The 13,315-nt window shown below is 40.4% G+C and overlaps 1 protein-coding gene across 2 annotated transcripts in view; it reads left to right on the top strand.

The window, feature by feature from the left end:
* ttc28 (tetratricopeptide repeat domain 28) overlaps nucleotides 1-13,315 on the top strand; it is a 104,347-nt gene that overhangs the window by 38,587 nt on the left and 52,445 nt on the right. For both annotated transcript variants that reach the window (XM_063889384.1, XM_063889385.1), the window contains one exon: nucleotides 11,244-11,391. In XM_063889384.1, the coding sequence (XP_063745454.1) occupies nucleotides 11,244-11,391 (148 nt within the window). The remainder of the gene's footprint in view (nucleotides 1-11,243; nucleotides 11,392-13,315) is intronic.

Genomic DNA, 13,315 nt, shown 5'->3' with positions numbered 1-13,315 from the left:
CGATATCTAGAGAGAACCATGGGAGAACCAATTCCCTTGAAATCTATCTAATGTTCTCTTGAGATATTTCACCCAAAACCATAAATGTCAACCTTCTCCATCTTCTTCTCATTATTCTACTTATTATCCTCATCTTCATCTAGTAGAAAAGTGAGGACCAGAAAGAGAAGTATATGAGTAAAGAGAGGATTTCAAAAGAGAGAAAATATCTGCGAAAGAATGCTTGGAGAAGTCATCGTTTCAGATCTTATATCAGAAACTGCAAGCCAACAGCCCTGTAAAGATATTGTCACCTTTTTAAAATGTGATTAAAGGCCTCTATGACCAAGTCGACTCCAACCTCACACCCGTAAAATAACCAATCGCCTTATTGACTTTCCAAAGAAGGCTGTCATCATGCCTGTCAGGCTTTCCATTCTCACATGGCTCATATGCAGTTTGCAATAATGGTGGCAGATTATTTTTCCAAAGTCAATGTATTTGAACCTATGTTTTTGCTGATTGACATGAGATCTTTTCTTTATCACATTTGGTCAGCTTTAGACTTAATTCAACTGTTGAAAATAAAATTTGGCTTAATGTTTATTATTTCAAAGCAGATTAAATGTAAAAGATAATAATTAAATATGGCTACAGTCGCAGCCTAATATAAGGCAGATAAATGGTAAAATCCATCCTTTATAATTGTGCTGTTATTTTTTGGTTTAAAAGCTAAAAATAGATCAATCCTCAAAATCTTTAAATGTCTTTCTTATTAAACCCTAGTCACGGTTGCTAAGCTGTGATTGGACAATCACTGTGGGGGAGGAATTTAGTGAACGGTCATCTGGAATTAAAAGTGTGTATTTCTGCATTAATACACTGTATTACAGTACGTTTCTCTTCCTTCCACTAACATCTACTGATAATCCATTTAGTGGATTAGTCAGGCTGAACAAAAGAGCTGTCAATGAATCAATTACACTGGAGAGAGAAAACACACACAAATGTGCACACACTGGGGCCAGGCGAAATGAAATCTGTTTATCTGTATCTGGTTGACTAGGGACAGGAACGTGTACTGATAACGGCAGTGTTGAAAGACCAAAGGGAATGGCAGATTAATGGCTGAATGCCCTTTGCTAGGTGCTCCTCTATGAATTATCACAACCTGTGAGGCTGGATGTGAAACCGAGAGCGTCTAATTAGCGTGGTGGGGAATCATTAGGACTGTGTTCTCTCCTTGCCCTGATTCACTGAGTGGGAACTGCATGCGTGGCGTCTTCCCCCGAGTAATCACGGGTCTCGCTTGCTGCCGCCTTCTTCCTCCCCTCCTGTCCTCCACCTCTCCTCATCTCTCCTTGGATGATTTGGCTCTAATTAAGATGATGCACCACCAGGAGAGGAGGAGGAGGGTGGTGACCCTGCTTTAAGTTTGGGCGTTAGAAGTGTAAAAACAAAGTTAGAGGAACATAAGGACACTGATGTTAAAGCAGAGAAAGTGAATGAAGTCTAAGGAAGATATGGAGAAAGGATTTAAGAAAACAAATTCATACTTTTGGCCTAAACATAAGTCCTAAATTACTCCCTTGATTCTGCAATGTTTACCTCGAATAACTTTGGGAAAACAGATGTATTGCAGGTCAGATTCGTGCAGAAGAAAAAATGAGCGCCATTATTGACAGACTTTTGAACATCTTATATGACCAGTGGTGATCAAAGTCATCTCTTTGTCAATAAACATGTAGGTGTGTAGACTTTGTAGATTAGGTATGGATATTGGAGCAGTCAGGAAATATTTTGTAATTGGGATTTTCAGGGTTTTTAATGAACCCACATTGCTTGTTCCTTCTCCTAGATTTATGTACATCGACATTTTGCCCCTTCTTCCTGTGCATAGCTCTTAATGAAGTAACACACACTTGTCTTTTGTTTACACAGCTTCAGGAGAAAATGGGAGTGCTTGGTTTGATGCAAAGGAGCTCCCTGCTAATTCAAACACCGCCAAATCATTGTCAGCCCTAATGAACAGAGAGTTTACATCAAGCTTTTCTCCTCTATTTATTCGCTCTCAACCGCGACCCTCTAAATCAGTCCTACAGTTCTGTTGCTAGCTCTTCACGTTGACCCCCTTCTCTCTCCTCCGGCAGGAATATTTGCTCCCTCATGGTCAAAGGTCACTGAGGCAATCAAACACTGCACGAGCACATGCACACACACAAACGGTAGCAGCAGCCGCTTGAGTGACAGTCTAATTACCCGGTGTAAGAGAACCAAACCCCTCCGCTGTACCGCAGTTAACAGGATCAGAAGGCCACTTGTCCTCATCCCCACTCCCCGATCCTCCTTTATGCATATTTGTCTTGTAAGCGCTGCTGTGTGTGTTATTGTGTGTGTAGTTTAGAGAGAGAAAGATTGTTTCAAAGATGGTGGCTGATACATGGAAAGGTCGAGGGAGAGACTCAGGGTCTGGGCCTACAGATAAAGTAGAGAAGAGAGAGCGCAGAAAAAGGGAATTGCTTTTGGCCACCGAGGGAATAAACCTTGTGTGTTGAGGTTAACTGCGATTACTTGTGTGTATGTGCGTGACAAAGAAAATGCTTTCTTTAATTTAGAGCTCTCGGTTCACAGTAATCACAGTCAAGGTTAGATATCTGGATTGACGTCCCACTCAGGTTACCCACACTGACTTCCAGCATTATAAAATACCTTTTGAGCAAAATAATGCTTGTTATGTGTATTTATGTTCAAGATATTTACTAGAAGCTGCCAGAGAGTGAAGGTCTGAAGCAGAGGATCGGGTGTTTGAACAGCTGCAGTGGAGAGAGGTTGTGTGCTCTCTATGAGAAGATAAAAAGAGAAAAATGTGTCAGCTGACTCTTTACTCTGACCTCCAGACATTTCAAACGGAGATTGAAAAAATGTTTCCACTGTACAGCACTTATGTGTTGACTTACACTTAAACACTCCCATCATCAACATTGTGGCCTTGACAGAAATAAAAAAAGCTTCAGTTTCCATATTCATTAGAATGAAGCCCTGACAACTGCTATATAATTACTGAAAATTAACTTTTAAGTAATTGAAGTACTCTTCTATTAGGCACTAGCAGTGTCCCCTCAATGCTGAATCCATTTAATATTTCACCTGCTCAGAGTAAATAGCTTTGTTTGCATGAACTAGATTGGAATAACTAAAACCTGCGTGACTCGGTGAGATTATGACCATCCTGGCCAAAGTTACAAAGAGGGTGCCAAAGCAGGCAGCCATAACACCAGCCCATAGGGGTGTTCCCTTTCCTGCAGTGTGTTATATAGGGTTTTGTGCATGTAAATGGCCTGCAAAGATATGAAACGCCTCCATTAGACTCCTTTGTTTACTTCTAAAAATAGTGACATCTCTGTGTTACACTCACGCTTCTATTGGATTGCGCTCAAACACATTGTACGTGACAAGCTTAGGAAATCTCTAAGCAGTTGAACAATCACAGCAGAGCCGGCCAGCTAACTAATCAGAGCAGACTGGGCTCTGGTTTCAGACAGAGGGTGAAAAGAGGTGCTGCAGCACAGGCAGTGTGAGAAAAATAAAGAGCTTTTTCGACATTATAGCATGGAGACATGTCACAGGCAAAAAATAAAAATATGAAACTAAAACTGAGCATAATAGGGCCTCTATAATAACCTGTGTGGTTGGTAATGTAGGGACAGCTTAACTTTGCACTGCTGTGGTGTATATATTAAACAACGGATTAGCTGACTCATAATCTTTTGGCCCCATATACATGTGTCCCTCAACATATGATGTCTGGGATGTCACATGCAATTAGACATGCTAACATCTATACAAACTCAGAGAAGCACACACAAGAGACATTCACTCATCTGTGTCCTTGATCAATGAGGATTTTTATAATGAAGCGACACTCTTTTTCATACAATTTAAGCACTTACACGCAACTCTGCATTGTTCCAGAGGTTTAACACACCACAGTTCCCAGACATGTGAGGCATTAGACCGCCTCTGCAGGCCTGAGCCCACAGCTGGTCATTGAACATCTTTATTGGTCCCAGTGGAGACGGTCGTTATGGCCACTCCAACTCAATTATTGCATCTTAGTTAGGGTCCCAATGAAATAATGATAAATATTCATGCAGATTAACCAGAGAGCAGTTGGTGTGTGGGTGTGTGTGTGTGTGTGTGTGTGTGTGTGTGTGTGTGTGTGTGTGTGTGTGTGTGTGTGTGTGTGTGTGTGTGTGTGTGTGTGTGTGTGTGTGTGTGTGTGTGTGTGTGTGTGTGTGTGTGTGTGTGTGTGTGTGTGTGTGTGTGTGTGTGTGTGTGTGTGTGTGTGTGTGTGTGCAGGGGGGAGGTGAATAGAAGCGTTTTGTTGGGAGATGCATGGACTTAAAACAAGTAATGGTAGAATAGCTACAAGTAAAGAAAATGTCAGCTAACTGAAAGGCTAATTTGTGCTGTGTAAATTGCCAGAGGCTAAAGCTAGTAGTAGATTTATGGATATAAAAGGCTACTAACTAACAGAACTTTTTGCTTCTCATTTCTTTTCCCATTAATCATCTCCTGACCCCTCCGATTTATCTGGTAACCCTTGGTTAACTGAACTAGCTTACTGTATAAAATGTTAACCTAGGTTCAAAGAGCTCCATGTATAGCAGCTACAGAACAACAGTAAAATGTAGCTCCAACTTCAATGCATCAGTATTAACCATCAAATAGAATCATTCCAGTCACGTGAAACATTTGACCTTATTTCTGATAACACTTAAGTGCGATTTTTAAATAAACTTACTTTTAAAAGAGTATATTGACATTGTTGTAATGTGCACATTCATGTACAGAATAAGTTACTTCAAGTCTTTAACACTCATACTTACATATTGACTCACAAGTTCAATTGATTTTCTAACAACTTTATAGGGTGTTTGTTTCTTATTTGTGTGAGTTGACGTGTTTCCAGTTGGCTGTAAAGCTGCTTGCTCAGCAGCATTGTTTCTCCGCTACAGTGCTTTACAGGCTGACTAGTCTATTAGACAAACTTGTTTAAATCACGTCTCCCTGCAAGATGAGAGAGCTGTTAATTCTCAGACTGTGAGTAACTGCACACTGCTGCAGAGGTCTGCTGGTTTAAATTCACAGGGTTTGATCATACTTCACTCTGGTAATAAGGTGAATTCACTTCTACAAAGAGGTATCCTTGCAATACAGATTGCGGTTTTTAATGACTCCCTCAGACCCTCTCACGCTCTTAAATAATGATCTCACTCTCCGAGGTTCACAGCACACTGCTCACAACTCACACAGCATGACGTTATATCACCTACTGTGGGATAAGTGGGGTATTAACTTGGCAAAATGAACCCTCTTGTTTTTAGTGATGGCCAAGTGATGTCAGCACCAATTCGTCCCTTTTTTTCCTCAAAGACAATAAGTCCTCCTCTAGTTTCACTCTGAGGATTGCTCCAATAAACAGTGGATCTTAAAGGATAAGGCTTATTTTCTGCAGTTGTGTTAGCTCTGTACACAACCCAAACGAACCCTTATAAGCACTGTATACTTTACTGATTTTACAATAATAACAGTGAAATATACCTCCAAATGTGAACATATTTCTGAAGCAGTACCTCTTTCAAAAGTACACAAATGCAAGTTGTAAATGAATAGCCAATTAGTTCAGCTGTAAATATCTTACAAGCTTTTTGTAAATCTCAAATTGACTTTTTAATGGTTCTAATTTACTAATTTGAAATTAAAATCTAAAGGCGTTAATTCTTGACAGCAATGCAAAACCCATCCCCTCAGCATTTACACCATTCGGTGATCAAGGCCAATAAAATAAGCCGTAGCTAGCCTTGTTTAGTCTAAGCTTTATCGCATAGTATAAAGGTAAATAGAATTAAAATGATGTTTATTTCCAAATAACCTTGTTTGGATGCTTAAAAAAAGTAATATGTGGTCTTTGCTTCAGATTAAGAGCTCTACTGAAGGCTGCTTTTAATTTACCCTGATGTGTTCAATGTCATCATAACCATTAGCAAAAGGAAAATATCGGAGCCAAGGTCTGTCGTCTGTTAATAACAATACTAAACTAGTATTGGGCCCTCCAACTAAATGGTGCTACTGTCTGGGACCAGGGCTAAAATTGTGTGATGCTTTAGGAATCCTTTTGTCAAATGAAGCCAAATGTAAGCTTTTTATTGTATGTTGGCTCCAGGTATCCAGGTGTGTCAGAAAGTGTGTGTCTGCCTCCTCCATTTCTAAGAAATCACTCAAGGCCACATCTCCCTCGTCCACGTCCTCGATACACACAGTTGTGATCTGTTCAGTCACGAGCAACAGTGGTGAAAAAATATAATAAGGTTCAATCCACTTTGTGTGCAGATTAAATGAGAGAGAAGGTTCTTTGTGTTTTGAGGCAGATTGTCTGATTTGCAAAGACATCAATCTCCATCATGTCTGGTTTATGTGATCCTCTCTCACTCTTGCTCACCCTCTCTCTCTCCCGCCACTTGTGTTGCCATCTGTTCTCGATTAATGTGAGTTACGAGCAGTAATTGAAGCATCTGTTCATCCGGTGTGCATCCTTTGCTCTGACACTCCAACATATAGCACCTCTCTCGCTACATCTCTCACTCTCTCGTTCGTTTTGTTTGCCGTTATGTCTCTCTGATACACACACTGCTTGATCTGCTGCTGCAGTGTTGTTAAGCTGGTAGGTTGGTCCACCACTTTGATCCAGACTGAAATATCTCCACCACTATAGGATGAATTGTCTTGACATTTTGTTCAGACATTTGTTTTACTCAGAGGATGAATCCTGTTGACGTTGGTGAGCCCATGACTTTTTTTCTTTTGCCACCACAGATCTTTGTGGTTTTGATTGAATTGTCTCACCTAATTTCATTGCCAATTGGTTAACATCCCAGTCAGGATTCATTTGGCTGTTTTTTTCTAGAATTGATAAAGGCCAATAAATCAATAAAAACGACATAGCTGGCAAAGCTGTTACGATTCGGATTTAGGTTCCTCGCTGTAGATTACCAGACAAGAAAGGTCTGTTTGCAGATTAGTTAAAAAGCAGCTGCTTTACTCTGCAACCACAAATAATCTCAGGGCTCATCTGCTTGCTTTTCACCTGCATGTGTCACCAGAAACAAGTGTAGCAACATCAACTGTTCAACATTTTCACCACAAGTTTCCTCAAAGATCCTGACCAGATGGCTATAAAAAGATTATACCTATGGGCCATTGTTTGGGGGGGTTTTCAGGATAATGACAGATCTGGGGCCACGATATAAAGATCCTCGTCGCACAACAAGACCGTTATATGAAGCCACATGGGAAATTGTTTTAAACTTTTGGCCTAGGTTGAAACAATCCTTGTACAGAGACAAATTAACACACATAGAATTTGAGTTTGAATTCATTTGACCTTGACTTGTTTAGTAAAAGCTCAAGTAAAGAAAGCCTTTTTTTCAAGATAGTTTTCTGAAAACATTTCTCTGCTTTGCCCAGTTAACCAAAGCAATACATGTGTGCACCGGACAGCTAAACAATGATCTGTAACTTGATAGAAAGCTCCGTAATGCAGAGGGGGTAGATTCATCTGATTATTAACTGTGGGTACAAGCAAACTCTTTTGAATTAATTTCCATTTGCCATTTAATACATTGCTTTAAAACACATATTCTTTGAGGCTATGAGTTTAAGGGTCTCTGTAAGCTTAAATTCAAGAGCTCCCAGGTATATATGGACACAAAAAGGGGATACATAAATACACACAAATATAGGTACTGTAGATGTACATTACAGTATACCACCAGGATTAGTCCTTTTTATTGATCACTTTACTTCCACTGACACAGACCTGTCAGCTGATGCTGAAGATGCTGTCTAAGTGCTTGATCGGGAAACAGTGTAATACCCGCAAACCAGACGTGACTAGAGCGGTTTGTGAATAGATCTAATCTAACAAGACGCTCCAGAACAACTGCTGAGAGGAAATAAAAAAACAATGAAATGTGTTTTGGTGTGTTTGGAGGTAGTTGTGTGTGTGAGACAGTCTGAACTGTACCCCCTGTATGTTCTTAGCAGGCAGTGCAGACAGACTGAGCTAATAGGCAGGATGTGTGTGAGCAGGAGGCTGGAAGAGGTGGTGGAGGCAGACTCTTCCTGCTGTCACTTTCTGTCTGGCTCTGGCATGTTTACACCCTTGATGGGGGTAAAAAGCTCTGAACACACACACACACACACACACACACACACACACACACACACACACACACACACACACACACACACACACACACACACACTCTCACTCACTCATGTCTTACCTATTGTGCTGCACATTCACTTAAACACCGTCATGCAGAGATAATTCCCTTCTTGCATTGATTATAACTTCTCCTCCTCTGATGTAATCACCCTCATCTGACTGAAATTATCCTCCCGGAGCTTCCCCAATCAAAAGCAGTCAAGAATAGGACATGAATGCCTAAAAGAGAATCACTGCATCCTCCGAACGGGAGCCAAATCAGTGTGAGTGCGACAGATTTGAGGGGTAATGCTAAGTAGAGGTAGGCAGACAGGTGGGGTGTCCATATGTCGCCCTGCTATCATCCCCGCTGCTGTCCTCTCCTGCCTGGATGAGGGTCAAAGGGCAGGCTGCTGTCTCTCTCTCCCCAGCATGGACACTTGGCATCAGTGCCGCGAGCTGAAAAAGAGCCGCCGTCCTGCATTTCAGTTGTTGTTGAGTACTGTAACTACTATTGCTTTACAAATGTGTTCTTCCTGTCAAAAGGACAGGAAGTGTCTCAATTTAAAGGGGAACTTGACTGATCAGCTTACAGAGAATGCTACTGCAAAAGTATTTTGTGTCCAGGCAGCTGTTTGAAGCCTGATATATGTCCTTATGTGATGTAACTGCACTAAGTCTGTAGACTAAGGATGGCGGAGCATGGTGTGCATGGAAAGAGCTTACCCAGAACTTCATCTTTGCTGCAGGCTTGAGGCAACATTAACCACTACCAGAAAAGTACATTTGAATTAAATTAACTGTGAGCGGTCAAGTTGTCACAATGTCTTGACGAGTAAGAACAATGTGTTTTAGCACTAACATGATAACTCCGGTTCTGTTGCATTGATTATGATCATGAGTCAAGGGCTATACGCTAAATCGGTGGGGTAATTTCTTCATTTTAAAGGCCTTAGAACCCACATGTGCCCTATTCCACTCATCCACAGTTAGAAACAAAGCAATGCGTCAACAAAGGCAGTGAAGAAGAAGACTGCTAACAAGCATGCATACAAGAACTACTGTATGTCTGATTAATGTATCTAAGAAATTGGATTTCCAATTGTTTGATAGAATCCAAGGCTTTCAACATTCATAGATGAAACTCAAGCATGCATTTTGGTGAAAAACACTAGCCGTAAAGAACGAGGATTCTGTGTAACTCAACTTTTTACTCCTGGTTTTCCAGACTTTAGTTAAGTCTAATAAAACTTCAAATCATGTGATTGTTTTTTTTTCACTGTGATCCCCCTCTGTTTCATCTTTTCGTTTCTACAAATAATACGAGTTTGAGCTACAGACAGCAGACCAATGAAAAGGCCATAATGTTAATAAATAAAAAGGATAATAATATCACTGCTGCTTTGACTGATTTCAGTGTTTTTAAAGGGATATGACCCCAGCTGTAATCAGGAACCATTTATCCCTCTTTGTGTAAATCAACAGCGACATGACACCGTGTCCTGTTCACATTCTGCTCCCAAACCAACTTAAAACACTAAAGGCTTAATGTATTAGATTAGTCCTGACCCCCGGCTCCATTCGTTTCAATGAAGCTGTCTGAAGACGAGGAGAAGGACAAAGACAGTGGCGGGAGCAGAAAGTGGCAGGCGGGACAGGAGAAGCCATGTAATCTAATTCCTCTTCTCTTTGTCTTCATACACTCACTGTCATGACAGATTATGTTTAAATGGGAGGAGAAAGGGCAAGATGATAAATGAGAGAGAAAAAGGGGGAGGAATTAAGGGGAAGAGAGAGGGAGACAGGACAATTAAGTTAGTCTGTTCTGCTGAGAGAAGGAGAGAGGTGTGTTTGTGTTTGTGTTTGTCCTCCTCGTGAATTTAATGTCATGATTCATTGACTCCAACGTTGCAGTGAAATGCACGGGGGATCCTAATGAAGTGTGAGCTGTTTGTGTTTGTGTGTGTGTGTGTGTGTGTGTGTGTGTGTGTGTGTGTGTGTGTGTGTGTGTGTGTGTGTGTGTGTGTGTGTGTGTGTGTGTGTGTGTGTGTGTGTGTGTGTGTGTGTGTGTGTGTGTGTGTGTGTGTGTGTGTGTGTGTGTGTGTGTGTGTGTGTGTTAGGCTTTAAAAACCTTAGTTTACGTAATGATTGTACGTTTCTTTTAGCAAAATGTACTTAAAACCTAAAGGTAAAAGTACTCATTGTGGAGTCAAATGTTTCCTGTCAGTGTTTACTACTTTATATGATGTATTCGGACTGATATTACTGCTGGATTGTGTGTATTTGATCTACAGTATGGCATTTTGTTCTGTGAGATTATAACATATGTAGCTGTGAGAACCACATATCGGTTCATCAGAAAATCCATCTTTGTAATTATGCAGGGTTCTTATACTCTTTTTAACTTCATCCATGCACAAAAATGTTTTTTTTCACTGGACAAGCAAGCTAATATGAATATGAATGAACTAACAGCTGTTAGACTAATCTATTGGAGTTGAATTGTAGAGGCATTAAAAGGAAATAAAGTAAATACATCCACCAGGAATAGTAGCGATAGCAGTAGCTTAGCTCAGCTGTAGGGACTGCCGGTTCAAGTCCAACAAAGTTTAGAGTATCACTGGAGTATTAGCTGGAGAGGGGCCACGTCCTGGACATGGCTGAGGTGTCCATGTGCAAGGCACTAAACCTCCTTCTGCTCCCGGGCACCATAAAACATGGCAGCCTCTTTGCTGTGACACCTCGCCATAAAAAAATGCATGTGTGTATTACAACCTAATGTGTATAGGTCCTATTCATGTGTGCCATTTTGTGATGTTCTTCTTTTAAAATAGGGTTAGGGTACCCATGTACACACCTCAAAGTACTTCAGCTCATGGTGAACACGGAATATATGCTTAGCTTTTGGCTTAACTAAAAATCCAAGCAAAATTTCCTTTCCATGTTTAGCCATAAAAATTCAGATGCTAAAAATGTAAAAATGTCGTTCCTTCAGGCCTACTTTCGTCAGGGGGTTGCCCTGCAGTACCTGGGTCGTCATGCCGACGCCCTGGCAGCGTTCGCCTCCGGCCTTGCCCAGGACCCGAAGAGTCTCCAGCTGCTTGTCGGCATGGTGGAGGCAGCCATGAAATCACCCCTCAGAGGTAAGACTGAGCTAACATGCTGTCTTCTTTTGCTGCATCCTTATTACGTCTTTCTCCAAAACAACTCCAGGGATGTATGCATTTATTTGTTTCAGTTGTCTCCCTTAACTCTGAAAGTTGTTGTAATGGAGAATGAGACGTCAGCGCTGGGGAAACTGTCACGTCTCAACTTTTCTTTTGTTCTGTGTTTCAGTGACCCTCCTCTGAGATAAAAAAGATGATTCAGATCTCACAAAGAAATGGATGCACTTTTTATCTGACAGAGGGAGAAAAGAGACACTAAAGTGAGATGTAGAAAATGAATAAAACAAGCACGTCAGATGAAATACAAAGAGAAGCATGAAGTTGAGTCTGATGTTTAGTGTATGAAACACACTTCCATGCACATGTAAAATCATACAGCAGTCAGAGAGTTTAGAGACGCATCATCCGTGAGGCAGCGCCTCACTGTGTTTGGGCAGAGGTCAATAAATAAGTGCTATCTGGTTCACTCTCTGTTTTCAGGCCATTCCTATGAAAAAAGAACAAATAGGTTTAAAGTTTTTACTTTACAATGTCTAGAGAACTTCCCCAATCACTGAACAGATTTGATGTTAAGAGATAGTGAACTTGAATCAATCTTATCATCTAACTCTAGAAAACGAATAGGATTAAGTTGTCAGACAGTTTGTAGAAGTAGGTCTCTCAAAATAAGTAATTGATAAGATAAGATATTATAAGTTATTTAAACCAAATTGGGACATTTTTTCCTTGCAGCAGCATGTAAAACAGGTATTGACCATAAAATAAAAAGAGTAGAAAAATAAACAATCACACAATATAAGTATCTCAAAATAGAAGATATAACAGAACTAAAAGAGTGGATGTAAACCATCTGACAAATAAAACACTACTGAAGGACTAAATGACAGCAATATAAAAGTTGGATATTATTTACATTTAGTGTTGAATTAGAAATACATGTAAAATGTACAGTGAGTCAATATTTAGGTCCATATGTAAGTCGAAAGGATGTCAGTGTTAGAAAAACAGCAACAAGCCTGGCCCTGAAACTTGTAATATCCCCCAAAAACTAAAACAGAAACTAATGTAAGTACAAGAGATTATTTCTGACAACCCTTAGCTTAACTCGAAATGTTGTACACGTGTTTAAAGCTGTACATGAGTAGTTATGCTCCTTTCAAAACTATAGGGAAAATAGTCTTTTGAATCTGGGGGATTAAAATTCAGCCCTGTGTTGTTTTAGACATCAGGAGCAAGGCTAGGTTTTTAGACAAGGGTGTGTAACATCTACTTTAAATGCAGAGAGTTCATTTCCAGAGGAACAAGACGTATTGATTACAGTTGGCAGGTATTAATATCAGATGAGTTAGTTTAGGAGTTAGGAATCGGTCAAAGAGGCAGAAAGTTGGTTTTGCTGCAATAATTTAAAGATGTCTAATGTTGGCGAAAGTAAACAGGTTCCCAGAAGTTACAAATAATCTAGTTTCTCATTAGATCCTTTCCCATCATGAAGAAATCTTACGAGCATGAGATGAATATGGTGAAGGGATAGTTTTGCTACCATGTTTGTTAGCATGAATTTGCTTCTCGTGGAGCTCATGATGAAATATTTACAAGTTAGACTCTTGTGTGTCATTGATCTCTCCTCCCCACAGTTCACAGTGCACTTTAATGTGCAGGTCTCAACAGCAGAAGAAAATGAAGGAAGAGTGCACAAATCAAGAATGGTTTGCAGGCTAGAGTTGGCACAGGATTATGTTTTTGCCCTTCAGCTGTATCAGAATGAGAGCAAGGCTTCTTGGGGATAGCCTTCCACTTGGCAAGCTACAGCAAATGGCTATGCACGTGGAATTTAGCTCGCTCACTGGAGAGCATTATCTAGTTTGAGTATTCACGACATTTCCCTTTGAGGTAAAGAAAG

The sequence above is a fragment of the Eleginops maclovinus genome, chromosome 8, assembly GCF_036324505.1.
Source record: "Eleginops maclovinus isolate JMC-PN-2008 ecotype Puerto Natales chromosome 8, JC_Emac_rtc_rv5, whole genome shotgun sequence".
Lineage (NCBI taxonomy): Eukaryota > Metazoa > Chordata > Actinopteri > Perciformes > Eleginopidae > Eleginops > Eleginops maclovinus.
Note: the sequence above shows the minus strand (reverse complement) of the source record. Positions and strands in the feature narration are given on the sequence as shown.